At 35.4% G+C, this 18,772-nt stretch overlaps 1 protein-coding gene and 1 long non-coding RNA gene across 3 annotated transcripts; one reads left to right on the top strand and one right to left on the bottom strand.

Moving 5' to 3' along the window:
* The first annotated feature begins 9,781 nt into the window (after positions 1-9,781).
* LOC147869405 (two-pore potassium channel 5-like) lies at positions 9,782-12,113 on the top strand. The gene is made up of 2 exons (XM_087329051.1): positions 9,782-11,431; positions 11,583-12,113. Exons 1-2 carry the CDS (start codon positions 9,993-9,995, stop codon positions 11,758-11,760), a joined length of 1,617 nt encoding a protein of 538 aa, XP_087185177.1. The 5' UTR covers positions 9,782-9,992; the 3' UTR covers positions 11,761-12,113.
* A 4,864-nt stretch (positions 12,114-16,977) lies between these two features.
* Positions 16,978-17,701, bottom strand: LOC147869404 (uncharacterized). 2 transcript variants are annotated; one of them, XR_015530665.1, is made up of 3 exons: positions 17,545-17,701; positions 17,389-17,430; positions 16,978-17,299 (listed from the first exon to the last, which is right to left on the bottom strand). It is a non-coding gene; the product is annotated as an uncharacterized LOC147869404 (long non-coding RNA). The 2 variants fall into 2 exon arrangements; XR_015530664.1 differs by having other exon boundaries at positions 16,978-17,280.
* Positions 17,702-18,772: the final 1,071 nt, after the last annotated feature.

The following is an 18,772-nucleotide window of genomic DNA, read 5'->3' as shown; positions in this document are numbered from 1 at the left end:
TATGAATATCCATTTGGTTATATACTGTTTCCACTATTTTGAATAATTTATCAGATTGGTCACATGCCATTGTTAAATCTCCATAATTCCATAAGTCCGACTTTCCTACTTGTTATTGATGGTTTCTCGAACCTACTTTTACCTTGGATATAGAGAAGAAGTGGGTTGAGGCTGGACCTCAAATGCATCTTTAATGATTCGCTTTCAACCAGAAGTATCATGTTGTGTTATGAAATAAAAGATTATCCAACCTTACATAAAAGGATATTGTAATCTTATGACGAGCATTGCTAGATGGAGGATGTGCAACCAAGTAGACGAGGGACTTAAATGGTTAGGCAGTGTTGACACAACAGCTACAAGTTAGCTAGAAGGATTGTGTAAACATCATCAATGACCAACATGCCATATGTTCAATACGAAGGAGTTGACTTTGGGTTCTTGTATTTGAAGAAATTTTGGAGTTTCCTAAAACATAGTCTTAATGCCTAGATTTCCATAGATATTTTCTAATTGTATAGTATAAATGAGAAAGCTGTTCTCTCACATTATGGAAGTTCTTGTTTTAGGGAGTACCAAAGTTTCTTGTCGGTCCTAAACATTATTATTTTCATGCTTTTATAGCGTTGAAAAGATTAGTTTATTCTTACATGGTTAAGACCATGGGTCATGCTCTCATGCACATGGACTTTCTTTTATGCACGAGAATAATGTAGTAATTGGATATTACTTAAATGATAATCCAACATTGCCTTTTTATTGTTCCAGAACATTGATAAGTTTGCCATTTCTAGTTAGTTTATAAGTGTTACAGGTTTTTCATCATGTATGCTGGGTAAAGCCAAAACAAAATTCTCCATGCTGCTAAGCATTATTTACAATTAAGCCATGTAATTTATGAAATTGGTTTTAAATTACAGATTTTAATTTATTTTTTATTCATCTCCCATGCTCTCAAGCTACACATATGACTCCCATCCTTCTTTGCTATGGGCTGTCTTTCTCAAATGCCATGCTTTTTGAGCACACCATTCTTTTGTTTGAAAATGAGATTGGAGTACATTTTGCTCGACAATGTCATTGTGATTTACTTTTGTCATGTCAAGATGAAACATTCTTTCGTCCAACAATGCCATGGAAGTACATCTCCACAAATCATGATAGTTTTGGAAGATGGAACTTATCTTCTTCCTTTATCTTCTTGAAGGAGAAGAGTTGTAAATATCTCTTCATGGAGTCTACAAAAGTATTCTTCTAGTGCAAGGACTATGTGAATCATGGTGTCGTAGACCATTGTGGACTAGTTGATAAAGTAGGACTACCCTTAGGGGCAAATAGGGTGTTGTGATGGGAGTTAAGTTTGAAAGACCTGAATAGAGGAAGCCCGAACCATTGATAGTGGTTGTGATCGTCGAATATAGAACGACCTACAACGACGTTGGGTAGGCAGCTGGGGCCTTAAATTTCGGTCAATAAGTAGTGGAGGAGGTGAGGATGGCAAGTGCATGCATTGTGGGAGGTGGGATAGATTGGTGGGGGTTTGACACAAGGAATGGACGGGCGAGCAATTGGGTGCGGGGCGGAATTGGGCGGCCATATACCACCAAGAGGTGAGAACAAGGACAGAAACGAGGAGTCCACTAGAGGGATGATTACTAGTGTGAAAGGAAAACAAGCATAGGAGAAGCCCAAGCCAACACTCTAAGTAAGGACACCAAATCAAACCCACATCACCATGGTTGTGCACCTTCTCATTATCATGCATACCAACATGCTGCTTCTTCTTCTTATTGTTTTGTTCTTGGAGCTTCAATGGAGAGCATCCATTTGGGCTCCCTATTATGGTTAGATCCCCCCTCCTACCAATATCATAACTCTTGCTCTGCTTCTTCTTCTCCTTCTGGCTCATGAGTTTCTCCAATACCCTACTAAATTTCTTGTAGCTAGAATTACCTGTGCCTCTAAAGTTAGTTCTACATGAGCTTCCTTCGTAGCCTCTTATGGCATCATCAATTGGTTCTTCTTGTTCATGAGAAAATGGTTGGAATTCATTCTTTTCTTTATGCTGGGTTTTCTTAGGAGCTCTATTGACACCAATGAAAGGGTGGGTGCTTGTGGGTTGTTCTTTAAGGGGGGCTGGTCCTCGACCATGGCTATATCTATGTTGGTTAATGTTACTAGAAGAAGAAGGAGCTATGTTACCAATAGAAGGTCTGGTAGTGAAGAAGGTCCTTATAGCCATTATAGCTCGGGAGTGTTCATTCATTGGCTCTTATGGCTTTCTCTATCTTCATATATATACATATCTATGCACACACTCAATGTACATATACATACAAGTAAGGCCTTTATAATATACTAAAGGTATTCATATTAGAATTTAGTATAAACAAAACCCACTCGCCTTCACCTAAGTGGTGTAAAGCCCACAACTTGTTGGTTCCTCGATAGGTATTTGAAATGCAATACATCCGCACTTAAACGACTCGTTTGTGCTCTCCTTATTAAAGTTAATTTATTATATTTTGTAGTGTGTCGAGCACCAAACAGTGCCATGATTGGCTATAGTTTCGTGTCTTCAACAGCCTTATACATTGTGCATGGTAATATGGTATTTCATGTGGCAATCTTGGCATAATATATATATATTTGTGTCCTTAAAGTGGTTCATTGAGTACATTGTGCTTGTTATGTACATCAATTATAATACACGAAAACATCTGTTCACTTAGGAAACACTATTGATTCCTTTCAAACCTTTGATTCAATGGGGGGAGGGGTGCCCCAATTACGTCACTCTAAATTTTTTAATGCATTCTTTTATGATACATCCATCCATTATGCACCCTTTAAAATACTCATATAGTTTAATATCTACATTGAGAAATGAAAACATCATTGAAGCATATATTGTGAAGATACATCAGAACATAATCTTAGATTCTTGTGAGGTGCACACATATATATCAACATGCCTGTTTTTGGCCAGCACAAGCACATTTATCATTGTTTTTGTTGTTTATGAAGAAAATCTAAGATTTCCTTGTTAGTGAAGTATTTTAAAATTCAGTCACATTGCTTTAGTGAATATACAATAATACTATCTTTAGTCGAATTCCTCCTTTGAATCGAAAACGCACCATAAAGCTTTAATAGTAATTGTCTGACAAAGTTATGCAAGTCGATTTTGTTATATCTCTAACATGCATCATTATAAGTTATAACCATACACTTGAGCTTTAATAGCATAGGATAATGTCTATTTCTTAATCTGGATAAAAACAAATATTGCAAGACATTGTTCTTATGTAAGCAATATTGATCCTGACATCTTACAACTTCAAATCAAATATCACCATTATTAACTAACTAATGTGAAGTAGTGTTTTTTTGGTAAAAAAATTTAAATCACCATCATATTCAATTGGTAAAGGACTATATACCAATCTTAAATTATGGTGCAAATACTTCGTTATTGGATGACTAAATACATATATGAGTACTTTTGTTAATGTTTGTAATTCATCCCATGGTGTGGCTTAAACGTGCATTCCTCTTTGACACATGGGATTAATATATAGCTTTTTACAAGAATTGCCAATATAATTGTCCATTGTTAGAACACTAGCATAAACTCACAATATATAGCTAAATTTGTTTAGTCATGGAAGTGTTAGGCATCGCTATCATGAGAAATATGCATAATCTTCAACATCTTTTATTGTGCATTCTAGTTCACTCTTAACATGAATGGGGAGCATTAGTTGCTATAGAACATATATGATCAACGTTAAGTCCGCTTTATTTTATTCTGTTATTGTCATAAAGTATTGTTGTCATTCACCTTTCTATTTTCTGTTGATGATAGTTAATTGCTCGAGTTTTATATAGCTGTGATTTCCTCCATTTCAATTAAACTTTTCAATTTAAAAACAAAGCAAAAACTTCAAGCACTTCCTCGATTTCTAGAAAACAACAAATAAATAAAAGTGAGCATTACACATGCCATTTACTTTGGACTTGGCCCATAGAGGATTTACCTTTATGTTAGCTATTCCACCAACACCTTAAATCAGCTTATGTTCCTAGAAAGAATCTTACTATTGTAGAATGGTCATCACTAAGTGGTTTGTGCACTGTTGAGATATTTTAATATACATACTAAAGTTATTTTCTTAGAGAGATAGAGAAAGAAATGAACTAGATACATGCAATCGCTTCTTTTGCAAAGTTCAAGTAGAAGTACTAATCCTTTCATACAATGTTCGATTGCTCGTAAGACATTTGGGGTTACATTTCATAGGTTTTTCATGTTGCTATTTGATGTCATACGTTGGCTATTAATTACACAATTTACATTGCTCCATCCAAGATCAAAGATGGATATTGTTTTCCCTTTTCGCAAGGTATTAGGAATTGCCTCATAATTGGATATATGCAATGCTTTTGTATCATATGGTAGTAGACATGGAGTTAGAGCATATTTACGAAAGTTGAAGGGAGTATTGATGTGATAAAAAAAATTTGGAGCAAGTCAAGAAAATTATTTGGTGGAGAGTTTTCTTTCCTATTGGCGATTCAACATGTCAAAATACCCATGTAGTGTTGACACCATTCAATTGTGGTACCATTGTAGTATTTTTGTACAAATTTATTAATATAATCATATGTTTTCCCTAGAGGGTGACACCATTCAATTGTGGTATCGTTGTAGTGTTTTTTGCACACATTTATTAATATAATTATGTGTTTCACTAGAGAGAGAGAGAGAGAGAGAGAGAGAGAGAGAGAGAGATGTAGCTTAGTTGGTAAGGTTGTGAGGTGGAGACTTAGAAGGCCATGCATTCAACTCTTACATTCTAGTGTGATATCTAGTAAATGAAGAAAAACATGTTTGGTATAATAAAGAGGCGTGTGAGTTGAGCCTTGAACCCAATTTGCCTTCTAGAATAAGCAAATTTTGTGTGCGTGTTGTTTGAGAGAGAGAGGAAGAGGGAGGGAGGGAGAGAGACCCTTGTTACACAAACAACAAACTTGTACTATGTTGTTATATATACGCGGATGGACATGTGCAATTATGGCTTTTCGACCCCAACACTACAAATCGATTCTACACGATAGCTTCAACATCTACCATGTTCTTTTGAAATAGCTTGAACTAACTAGAAGATTACGATGTCTTACGATGTGTTATGTCTAGATGATTGGGACACATAAATTTAATAGAAGTCTCGGTTAGGAAATTATATGCTGTGAAAAAGATAGGAAATATAAATACAGAAAGTTAGAGAAGTGAATGAATAGAATGAAAATATATGTTAATAAAGTTATAAATTAACAAAATTTAGAATGTGTCCGTGTGTGTGAATGTGAAGCAACATAAGGTGTTCCTAATCCTTGAGATCCCCTACACTACTCTATATTGAGATTCCCTTTCTTCATCAAGAGTGTGTCAAACCATATAAGAGGGTTTAAGGTAGAGAGACAATTAAACTCCTATATGCGTAATTAAATTGGATCAAGTTACTTCATATACACCATACAAAATATGATGATCACATTTTTGTAGTACATCCTTTAAGTTATATTGCATTCATCAACAATCAACAAGAGAGCTAATTTCTAGCATTGTTCGTATGAAGTTCTTACAATGTTAGATTGGTGACTAATGTTATGGCTATGACATGGGCACACGTGTGTAGCTCAATTGTCTAGCACGTGTGTGACCACACAAGTAGTGGGTGCATGTATATGATCTATTCGCTTGAATGATAGGGTTACAAGTGCTAAGATCATGTAAGTTGAGATGTCATGTTTGATAAAATAGCATTGTGGCATCAAGGAACTTCAACTCACCAACCCAACTTTGAGCTTGATTAATGACCTAGATGCACACTCAAGTATTGACTGATGTGGTGGAATTGACAAAGACAAGGCTCTTGACATAGCGAAAGGGGTCACACCTCCACAAAAATGGATGTAAAGAATACCTTCAAACATAACTTGATAAGAGTTCTATATGCAACAAACACTCGGTTTAAGTTGTTAATGGTATATTGCTCAATGATCTCTTGTTGTCTCAAGAAAACACCAAGAGTGTTGGATGTGAGCAGCTGACTTTATGCACCCCTCGCACACTGTCTTAGCAAAAAATGCAGGACGGCTCGATTCTCAGACAAATTGTGAATCATTCCATCGTACGTAATTCCATTCTCTCATGTTGTTGCATTGATTTGAGTCAAATGAGAAGCAACAAAACCATCATAGTATGTTTAGAAGGATGGTACATACCATATTACAGTGTTCTCTCCGAATAGGATAAAAAATTCATCTATTTTGTGTTTCTCTGCATATACAAATCAAATAACTCCCTTTATTTTATTGTGAATTCTCACAAAATAGACATAAAGAATACCTTCCTTCAAGGAGAGCTTCAAAAGAGGTCTATGTGCAATAACCACCCAAATTCAAGTTGTTATCCTATGTGCGTGCAATATGCCGGCTCAAGAGGCCTTTATGCGGTCTCAATCAACCATCAAGTGCACGGAACTCGAAGATCACATGATTCCTACATGACACTAGCTTGGGCACCTACAAATCAAACACCAACCTCTATATGCTTGTGTACTCTCACAATGGTATGTACAACCCCTAGTATGTTTGCGACCTAATAATTAGAGGAGAACTGGTATTCTTTGCACAAGGTGAAGTCTCTACACACTACAAAGACAACATTGAATGATATGGTTGAGCTTCAATAATTCATTGGTATTGAAATCATGCACATTCGTCGAGGGATCTTACTCTCTCGTTGATGGATATCCTTAGCAAAGTGATTGGTGTGTACAAGCTTGGGCAAATTTCAATGGCTCTATGTCTATGACCATTTAATTCATTGACCTTGAGGAGGATTAAATAAAAGAGCCAAAGCAATCCAAGTTTGTCAATCACTTGATAATACTACACACTTGATCTTGAAGAGGCGTGTTGAGATGTCAAGCTCAATTGTTCAACATGTGTGATCCCACAAGTAGTAGGCACATGTGTGCAACTCAACTTTTATGTCTTATTTTCTAGTATGACTTGTTGCATATATTCTTTGCATAATTGCATTCATTTTGAGGTTTCCCACTAGTAAATGCATGCTAAATATAAAACAATGTGCGTGTGAGGTTGATAAAGGCCGCTTTAAAAAGTAGATTCATTGGCTTATGTTTTATCATACCCTTGTGCTTGCATTATTGCATGAAATGGGTGTGAGGATCAATCATATGCTTTTAGTTCATAGTTGGCCTTACAAATCCTTTCAAACAAAAACACATATTTGAGGTCTCAGCCCAAACCATGATTAGATACATTTTGTACTATAGAAACGTGACTAGCTTGGTTGGAAGGATTACTCATAGGATCGGAATTTATTACTTCATAGGAAACTTAGTTTTTCTAACTATATCTACCTTGAATCTTGCCAATTGGGGTGTTGTTACAATCAAGTAAATTTTGTTTCGTCGATTTCAAGGATGTTTGGGCAATTACATGAAACACATATTCTTCTGCTTACTATGGATGAGTTCCCCCGCATGATATTTATTTTTCGTGTAGCAAGTTACATATTGTCTATAATTATGGTTCCATGTTTATTGATTCTTGATTAACGGTATGGTGTAAAAAGCTATATCAAAGGCCTCTTGCCTCAACCAAAAGGCTATCTATTACAATGACATGATAAATTTATATACTTCATATGTAAAATTAGGATGTGACACAATTACAACAATGTCCAAATAAGTGGTTTACGTCTCGGATTGTTAAATCTGCCTACTTTTTTAAATGAAGAAACCTTGATATCATAAAGGGCATATGACTTCATTTACAAAAAACTATTCTAGATTTTGTAAAAAAAAATACAAATGGGCTCCATGAACAAGACATCTTGTTTATTTCAAAGGGAATTCTAAACAAGTGCAACTAGCCACGTTTGCATGAGTTGAGATTTAGAGAGTTGTGTTAATTCAAAATAAGGTTCTTCTAATGTTGTAACAATTTGTGCTTCATAGACCGACTTATTATTTCATGTTCTTTGAAATGGTAATGATTTTGCTTAAAAGGAATGTTGACATTGCATTTTTATCAATGATGCATACGAGAACAAAACAATAAATGCAAGCATATTGGTGATGAAGATTTAGGGTTAAAAATAATATCAATTAATGAAAATTAAATGGTGTATACTGCACATTGGAAGCATGTTTTAAAAGAAAAGTTTTTAAATATCATGGAACAATATGATGTTGAGTCACATAATTCAAGTGTTATGTCAAGTAAACAAACCTTTTTCTCAAATATCCTCGATACACGTAAATCATCCCTACATGCATGCTATTGGATTTATTCTCTATTTAGAGTCGTGCCCCACTACAATTTTTTATTCATGTTGAAGTTTAAACACATTAAAACAACACTTTTATCTAAATTTAGTCGCTATATTCTCTCTAAAGCTGCTAGCATATTAATTTTCACGAGATAAAAATAAAAAAAGCGTCTAACCAGTGACCACTCACAATTCTACACTCGTTTAAAATCTAACATTTTTACTTTATCAAATTTGTACTAATGAGCACAATCAGATGGTTTTGAACTCACTTTTCCAAGAACATGGATAACATGCCATCAATGACTTTTGCAAACAAGTGGTTCACAAGTGTGAAGCAATGATTTCAATGAGAAACTATTCTTGGATCCAATAAAACTATGAAGGAATTGTGGAAACATATGGTCGATATATCCCAATCAATATTGTCTTACTATGACCTTTCAAGCTACAAACGTTGCAATTTAATCTACAACCAATAAGAGAAACTCTAAATGATGTTACTCCTCCATTGCTAGGTGAATTATTTGTCGTTGTAAAATGGGTATTTTCTACATGAATATCCACATATAAATATTGTGACATATAATTTCTAACTCTTTTAGAGTGTGATCTAGTGTACGAAACAATAGGATGCCATGACATGTTGCATAGTTTTCCCCCATTGGTTTGTGGAAAGGGATTTGTAAAGTCATGTTTTTTGGGTACGAACTACATGAATTTAGACTTAATCGGTTTTTAACCATAGGGAAATCTTAAAGTCACATGTAAGCATATCAAGTCATATGAGGCTTGTTTCATGGCATGCAAGAGAAGAGCTTGTTTTGTCACATAATGTTGGATTTAGAATGGCGGAAGAAGAAGCATTCCTAGGACCACACCAACAATGATGATCCCCGTCTCTGTGTTGACAAAAGATTGTACCAAATGAAACGACACCATAGGAAGACTTGAAACCGTTGAGAGCCATTAGGTAGCAAGAATAAAACTTGAGCAACATCGAATCCACCTTTGGTTCTAAGTAAAAATGATGATTGCAGTAAGATTTGAGCCGCAATACTGTAGGTAACAGGGGAATCGAATCGGAGATAACATTGAGGAAACATACAGAACGAATACGCGGATCATTAACGAGGCAATGAATAGTAGTTTCCACAATAATTGTGCAAACCATATGTTTAATGAGCGTAAGATGTTGGACATGGAAAGATGGAGATGAATTGCAAAGATGGGAAGAAAGTTTAGCATTGAGCAAGACGATCCAACTCTTGATAAACTAACTCAACTATGGTTAGGTCTAACTATGGTTAAGTATAGCAATGGTTAGCTATTTAACTATGGTTATCTCTCTCTCTCTCTCTCTCTCTCTCTCTCTCTCTTTAACTATGGCTAACTTCACGTCCAAAACCTTCTTCCCATGAGAAGCCAAGGAATCAGAGCTTTCTCGGCGAAAGCTCTCCCCTGTCTCTCCCCTGCGTAATGTGCCGTTTCCGAAACGCCTGCATCTGGACCGTTTCCCACCTGGGCGATGCTCCTTTCTCAAATAGAGGAAGAATACAGTAATCTCTTCCTGTAATTCTTCTCTGTTTTTGTTTGTCTCTTTCCAGGTCTGTTTCTAGCAATGGAGGAGCCCCTTCTTGGGTCTTTAAAGAGAGCTTTTAGTTATTTGAACCCTATACCAGAAGATGCTCCTCTTGAAGAAGAAGAAGAAGAAAGAGAAAGAAACGAAGAAGAAGGAAAAGAAGAAGAAAAAGAAGAAAAAGCTATACTTTCATCTAATCCTAGTACCATCAAGGAAAGGCTTATATTTGGATCACCAGAACAATGCTTGTTTCCATGGCTGGATCGATCTCGCATACCCGAACAATTGAGTTTTGAAGAAGAAAAGGAAGAGAACGATGTGAAGGGTCATGAATCTTTGAAAGAACCTGAGGAGAATACTTTCGATGATTCTTTTGTAGATAATGAAGTGATGGGTTCTCTTAAAACTGGTCTAAAATCTCAGAATGATCTTACTAGACTAGACCTTGATATAGTGCCTGAAACCTCAAAGCAAAAAAAAGAAGTGTCTTTTTCTTCAGACACGAGCAATGTATTGGATTATGAAACAGAGAAAAAAGAAAAAGAAGCCAATAAATGCTATCACACAATCGACATGTATTCAGACTCCGATTCGTCTGATAAATCCAACAGCAATGATTTGAATGCGCTCATGAGGAAACAACTAAGAAGGATAAAAACTGCCCCTGCATTAACTACCAAATCTACCAAATCGAGGAATGAATTCGCAACAAAGCAGAAACCAGAAACCGCCATTGCGCTGGTGGTATCCCCATCGTCGTCAATGTCAGTTGTATCGCAAGCTTTTATAGGTCTTTTACTATACCTTGCAGTCGGTGTAGTGATTTATTCATTCATGGAGGATGAGTTTTCAGGATCCTCAACACATTATATTATCGATGCAATCTACTTTTGCATTGTGACTATGTGTACCATTGGATATGGGGACATCACTCCAGTGACTCCGCTAGCAAAGATATTTTCGTGCGTTTTTGTGCTTGTTGGGTTTGGTTTTATAGACATTCTTTTAAGTGGCATGGTGAGCTACGTATTGGATAAACAAGAAGCTCTGCTTCTGAGCGCTGTTGCTTCAGGACAACATGATGTTGCTCGGAATTATCTAGTGGACACCAAAAAAGGGAGGATGAGGATTCGATCAAAGGTTGCTCTTGCTTTTGGGGTCGTGGTAATGTGTATAGGAGTGGGTGCAGTTGTGATGCATTTCCTGGAGAGTCTTTGTTGGTTGGATTCGTTCTACTTATCGTGCATGTCTGTCACGACTGTGGGATATGGAGACCATGCCTTTAAGACGATTTCGGGGCGGCTATTTGCTTCAGTATGGCTATTAGTAAGCACTTTAGCTGTTGCTCGATCGGTCATCTTTTTGGCAGAAGCGCAGATCGATAAGCGGCATCGGTTAATTGCAAAGTTCATGTTAGAGAAGGAGATGACACTCGGAGATCTTGTCGCTGCAGATTTGGATAATGATGGTTGTGTCAGGTAGATACCTATACTAGACTGCATTAGGTTATTTCCTTACAATTCTTTGTTTCGCATTCAGCAATCTTAGAAACTAGTTATTTCTTTCGCTGAGTTTCTATCGATGCATACAAATGATAACAGATTTTTTTTCTTGGGTTTCTTTTGATAGCAAGTCAGATTTTGTGGTGTACAAATTGAAGCAAATGGGGAAGATAGTAGAAAAAGATATTACGGAAGTATGCCGACAATTTAATCGATTAGACACTGACAACACTGGGAAGATCACGTTGTCATGCCTCATCAAGTTACATGAGGCTTCAGTTTCACATAAAGATTTGAAGACTTGAGTGAACATCTCAATATATTTGATTATCAGTAATATTATCCATAACTGTCTCGTAAAAATGTGAATGCAAATTGTTCTGGTGGGTAAATTTGTTTGATACCATTGTAGCACTTGGTAATTCCAAAGATGGGAAATCCGAGAGGTTTCTATTGACGGTTGGTATTGTTAACTGGTAAATTACGTGGGATGGTACAATTTGATCTCCCAACCTTTTTTCCTTATTATTATCTTGGAAACTACGTGGAAACAATCTACGTTTCCACTGGGTGCTTCGCACCCCGGCTTGGATGTATATAATTGTGTTGAAACATAACCCAAAAAAGCAAAGCATTTGGTATTATTGTCTTACTAAAATGTGCTTATGAAGTATATTCAATCAATATATAAAAAAAATGGTCCATGTTTTTGGACAAGTGAGAAATATTGAAATCAAGTTATTTCTATGAGATTGATATATCATCCAGGTAGGAGAGTGATTCTCCATATCAGAAACGATGAAGAGAACCCATCGATATAGAAGGCAATGCCAATGGGTCCTCTCTTATCATCTCTCATATTCACCAAATGATGGTGGAGTAGAAGAAGTCATTGTGTTTAATATGAACTTTGAATGCTCGTGCCACATATTCTCCTCTACATGAGCTTGTGTAAAGTTATTTACTATGGTATGGTTAGATTGAATCATTCTAATGCAGATCGTATTGTTTTTGTGTCACTTGTGTTTCTCTTAATGTAAAATAAATATTGGATCTCATTATTACATCAAATATAAATGATTCAACCTAATCTACCCAAAGTGAGAAGATGTTGTAAACATTTGTCATGCACTACATAATGTTGTATGGAAGAATCAGCCCTCTCTACATTTTGTCATTGGGGCATATGAATTTGGAGGAACATTGGTTTTGCTGTTGTACTAATTTTTCTCACGATGTATTTGGTTTACTAGTAATGTATTGGAATACAAAAACTAATTATAGTGAGGAGTTATGTTGTTGGAAACCAAGAGAGATGTGGTTAAAAAGACATGACTATAACTACAAAACCACCTTGACAAAAGAACCTTCATAACCATCTCCAAAATAAGCGAGGTCTCATCCACAACATTCCAAACGGGTAACATTGAACATGCAATAACAATTGGGTGCCCGTGCAAGCTCTAGCTATTTTGGGGATGGGTTCCTATGTTCTTGGGATATCTCCAATGGTTTGAGATGTTCTATATATCTCGATGTTGCCTTCCTCCCTCTCCTATGAGAATATAATGTGTTGTTTCCCGTGAATGTATTATTATTATTATTAGCATGTGTTTGCCTTACTTTGATCTAAATCAATCTGAAATCAAGCTTGCGTTGGAGTGTACACCCGAATGAAAATATCCATGCATTGTCCATAGTTATTAAGCATGATCCTTTGTTATGCATACATAATAACCTATGTGTATGTGTATCCACATAATTAAGAAGACCTTATTTTCATAGCACTTTGTCAATGTATTGATGAATTATGAAATAACATATTAGACACATGTGTGAAGAGATGAATTAATTGTCGAATCACAAGAACACATGCATGTTTATTTGAAGTCAAATGGGGTCATATATTTTGTAAGGATACACTCCCGTTACCTTTTTTAGCAATGTTTTTTCTTATTAACAACACTTTGGCAATTATTGTTTTGACATTACATAATTTCAAATCAATTGTAACTGGGTTGGATTCACACCCAATATCCTAGGATGGACATTTATGTCGACGTGATGTGGCACTACACGAATGTACTAAAGAAATTTGTATATGCATATACTTTAATGTTGATGTGGTCTGAAATAGCTGATTACTCATTTTGCACCTGTACGTTGTGCGAACCATAATTCTTATGTGCAAGAAAGAGGTGTAAAAATAGGTTTCAGGCCAACTATATGCAAAATCAATTGTTTTCAGAAGTCACTGTGGGCCTTAGACTACCCAAAGTGCACATACCCAATCTTTCATGACCATAAATTGTCATCTTTATATATGGTCACAACTTTACCTCTATTTCTTGACACTCCAATGCAAACAAAACAATGTAATGTGCACACTAGGAACAAGTTGGAATCAAAGATACAACACTTATTGTTGCATAATGCACAACTCACAACATAAATGAAATATCTACTTGATACATAGGTAGTGATTCAGTGAATCAATGGCTATGTTGGTAATCGTGAAGTATCATCTCTAAGTTTAAGTAATCTCCCTCGGTATGCTACCCCTCGTAAATTGGTGTTGAATAAATTATCAATTGTTCGTTTGTGCTCACGTTTGGCATTTATACAATTGAGGTTATTTATTGGGCATGGGTTTGTACGTTTGTGCTCACGTTTGGCATTTATACAATTGAGGTTATTTATTGGGCATGGGTTTGTACTTTTCAGGTTAAAAAAATTGGTCCAATCCAAACAAGTAGGGGTAGAATGGCATGTATTGAAACCAATTAGTTCATGTCACACAATTGTGGATGGTTTCCTTGTGACCGATGATTTTGTGTTTGGCTATGAGCTTTCATCTTGTGCCAATAACTTTATGTTGTCATGGGCCATGGCCACCATCAATGGACACAACCTTTCTTTTTAAATTCCCACAGGTAAAGAAAGAGATGATTTGTTCAATTTGTTTTTAAACTCATGCAACATTGCATGTATCTTAACTACATACTTCATTATAGATTCTGAAGTTTTTGTTGAATAATTATTTCACAACCATAATTAAGTCTAGCATTGAATTTTTTGTTGAATGATTATTTCACAACCATCATTAAGGTTAGCATTGAATTTTTTGTTGAATAATTATTTCACAACCATCATTAAGTCTAGCATGATTCATAAAGAGTTTGGTAAGGAAAGGTAAGTAATTTTTATTTTTGACATCTTCAATTAAATAAAGTTATTAACAGATTGTACATGTTTTAGTAACTTCTAGAAAGTGAGCCAATGGCAATTGGATCTATAATGTTTCATATAACCCACATGCAATAGGCAAGAAAATGTTTGTTGCGACACTATATAGCGAGCCTTTAGACATTGGATTCTTAGAAACACTCCAATTCAATGGGAATTGGAAGTTTGTTTTGTCGAAATCCCCTATTTCCGATGCACCCTTCTTAGCATATACAAATCATTTGTTCAATATTCTATATCTTCATTCTTTTCCTCTATCATTGTTTTGACCTTTATATAACCTCCCAATGTGTTTATCGTATGTGTGATGACTATACACACATTATTTTCTACTATAATTGTTTTTCTCTTTAAAGCTTCCCAATGTGTTTTTCCGCATCACACAAATATGTTAGGTAGTTGCTCAAAACAAGATTTCAATCAATAACTTATTACTTTCAAGAGATACACCTTTTCCATGTAAGTTAAGGTTACCTTTTGAAGGCATCCTCTTAGTACTTTGTCTTCATAAATGTAGTTGTTTCTAGACACTTCAAGAACAACACAACCTTCAAAGTTCATACAATCATGCCATTGGGTGATACTTCATCTTGTAGAGTGGCACAATCTTGATCATTGCTCTAGAGATGTCAAGAACTCCGAATAGAGACATCTCATTCTTGCTGAACCATTTTAGTTTAATATATTCTAGTCTCGCTTATTTATTATTTCCTTTACTCTATTGCATTTTGATTCTTCACTATACTTCTTAATACAATCTGGATGCATGTTTTGTGGTGTCTCCAAGAATTGGCTAAACAAGTTTACAATGCAATTAAGGTCTAATTAGTTGATCAGTAGGTACATGAAGTTATCAATTAGGCATTGATTCTCCATTGGGTCATGACTCATGGATGATGGACATTGACCTTTTGCTTGTAGCTTTAGGTTTTGGTTGAGTTGAGGTCAAGATCAACTTGTAGTTCGCAATGTTGAATTTGAAAAAGTTCAAGATGTGATGAAATCAGGAAAGAAAGAATTCTAAGAAGCATATGGATGATTCACCCATTTCTTTCACTTTTAATTGGTGGCTAGTAGAGCTTTTGATTGCCAATCGGTTCAGCCTAGTGAGAATCCTACAATACTAGGTATATATATGAGGAGATAGTAAACAAGTGGATTGCATTGAATCTCTAGATTTGACAATGTACATCTAAGCTCATGGAGGATAACAAGGATCATGAATTAGAAGGCACTCCAATGGTTAGCTCGATAGCCACACAATACACAATGAACCAAGGGAATAAAGCTTTGGGTTATGAAGAAGAAACCATACTCCAAAAGGCACTCCAATGGTTAGCTCGATAGTCACATTCGCACATTGATGAATGCTAGAGACCCCAATAAGCTACAAAGAGGTAATGAAGCTCAAAGGTCGAGCCAAATAGAGCCTCGCCATGAAGAAAAAAATGGTGTCAAACTTAAAATAATGTATCTTGGGACATTGTACATATATCTAAAGGAAAGGAGGTTTGCCAAATTTGGGTAAGAGGGAGATGGTTTCTCACATTTAGAGGAGCCAATATGGTCTAAATCAAGCCCAATATGGTACTAAAAGTTCAACTCATTCATGAATTAAGAGTGTTTTTGTTGTAGCAACGAGCCTTCTTGCAAAAAGAGGTGCTTTGTTAGTAACCTAATTCTGCCCAACTTATATGTGCATGTATGACATGCTCGATGAAATTTGGTTTCCAAAATGGAAGTTGAACTTGAACATGAACATTAAGATAAAAATAGGTCAAATTAGGCATGCCAATTGGTCAAGAAAGGAAGAATCAAGAAAATGCCTATTTACTTATAATTCGAGATGTCTAATGCTTATGAAATGAACAATTAATCATTTATACTTGAATGTCCTTCTTCGTTTGAGATCATACTTTTGAATTTTGTGTCCATAGAACATACTCTTCACAAGTACTTAACTATTATAAACGCTTACTTGTGAAAAGTGAGAATTATTCTTTCTTGTGTAAATGTTTATACCATCAAGTTATTGTCTTCTGAAAAAGTTTCCCACAATCAAACATGAACACATTGATATTAAACCAAATTATCCAATTGCTCTTGACTTGAGAACCACAGTGAATATATTTATTCCCCGAGAACTTAAAATGCAATTAAGTGGGGACCATTATCTTTTGCAAGACTAAGATATAGAAATATGAGAAGCTGAATAAAACAAAAGTCTATTACGAATATGTTATTGTAAATTCGCGGAATAGAATCGAACATTCCGATTTAAATACAATAACTTTATTGATATGGTAATAGGATACATTACCAACAATAAAACACCACAAGCATTGCACTTTAATCGGTAATAGCCTACATTACCGACAATAAAACATCACAAGCATTGCAATTTACTCATGGACAATCAACAGTGGTACCATCATTGAGGTGAAGAGTGCAATCAGATGCATCGGGCATACAACTTTTAAGGATGCAACAATTAGTGTATGCAGGAAACGCCACTTCCCAGGGTCCGCAACTCGAGTAAGCCGTGTCATAGTACTCCAGGGTACAAATACCATCACAAGCTATTTCAACAACACAAATCTACAAGTTATGAAGAAAATACAAGAAACACAGTATAGAAGATGGATGTATGGAATTGATGTTTTCATGTTTCAAGGCCTAGAACTTACGAGTTGAAATTTGATCCGATAAAAGCTTGATAATTGCAGGATCTGAAATGATTAATTCATTACTTAAATTTCAAGTTGGCATAAATAGAAGAAATCAATAAAAATTCAAGTATGAATTAAAAGAGCATTTGATGAAATTTGAAAACTAAGAATTACCTGCATGTGAGTATGTGGAGGCCAACACAATAATCATGATGAGGAATGCAACAAGTGATTTAGTAGCCATATCGATTCCTCAAATTTCAAATGTTGTCACACAACTAGCAAATGTGGATGGGGGTGTGTATGTGACTCAATTGTAATGAACAGTAACTCTTCTTGTTTGTGTTTAAATATAATGCTTCAAAGATATTTGCACATGGATGATTGTACGTGTCCATGTCATTAGTCTTATCCATTGGCTTTTCTAACCAATGAATGCATACTTCTCCTTGGAATGATAACAATTTACATTTGTCTTCTTATTGTGGTGTGTGTGCATCAACATGTTAAAAATGTAAGCACTCAATTTGGTGTGCACATCATGTGCTCATATCTTACTTACTCCTTAGAAGGGAAATCAATCAATTTTCTTTTCTTCTTTTTTTCTTCTTGAAAATATATCCTCCTTTGGTATTAGAATTACAGTGGCCGGAGGCCTCACTACAAAATTGTCCAATATTACATAAGACCGTAGTCAATCTTTGTCGGTAAAGATAAGTAAGAAAGACACCTATCCAAGCTTTAGAGACAATGAAACCATATCCAATCAGTCAATTTTCTTTTAAATTTGTTGTAAAGGAGAAATGGAACTTTGGAATTAATGCTTACCCTTCTTCTACAAAGGAAAACTGAAAATTGAACTCTCTTTCTTTTGATGCTAGGTTAGGTGCTCACGTTTCATGAAAGAAAGACAAAAGATGAGGCTTCGCATCTACTATGCACTCACTATGAAATTCACTACACTACAAATTGCATCGAAAATATGTATGAACTTATCTTATATTGAACAATACCAAACCTCACACATTCATAATATAATTTTTAGTAGAAAACATCAATTGGAGTTTAGCTTACAATTTTACTATCTCATAATAATAGTAATTGCATTGCCAAAAACTTGCAAATTAATCTCACAACAATAGGCTATATACCCTTAAAATGAGGAACTAGGAATTGAGCTAAACCACCATTATCATTGAGCTAAACATAATTGAACCAAAAATATATATTGAATTTTGACTCTTATTGAGTTTGCATTGCTATAAGCTTGCCAACAAAACACATGTTACAAAAGCATCGGACATGCACATTGTGCCACTATGTCTCACTCAATTCACTACTCAATAAATTGACTGTCATCCTTCATCCATTTGAGCACACACACATTCTCAATTATTTTGTT

This window comes from Azolla caroliniana, unplaced genomic scaffold (assembly GCF_043228905.1).
Source record: "Azolla caroliniana isolate FFs.n. ecotype wild unplaced genomic scaffold, voAzoCaro1.0.p SCAF_1, whole genome shotgun sequence".
In the NCBI taxonomy this organism is placed as follows: Eukaryota; Viridiplantae; Streptophyta; class Polypodiopsida; order Salviniales; family Salviniaceae; genus Azolla; species Azolla caroliniana.
This window is presented reverse-complemented; position numbering and strand designations above follow the sequence as displayed.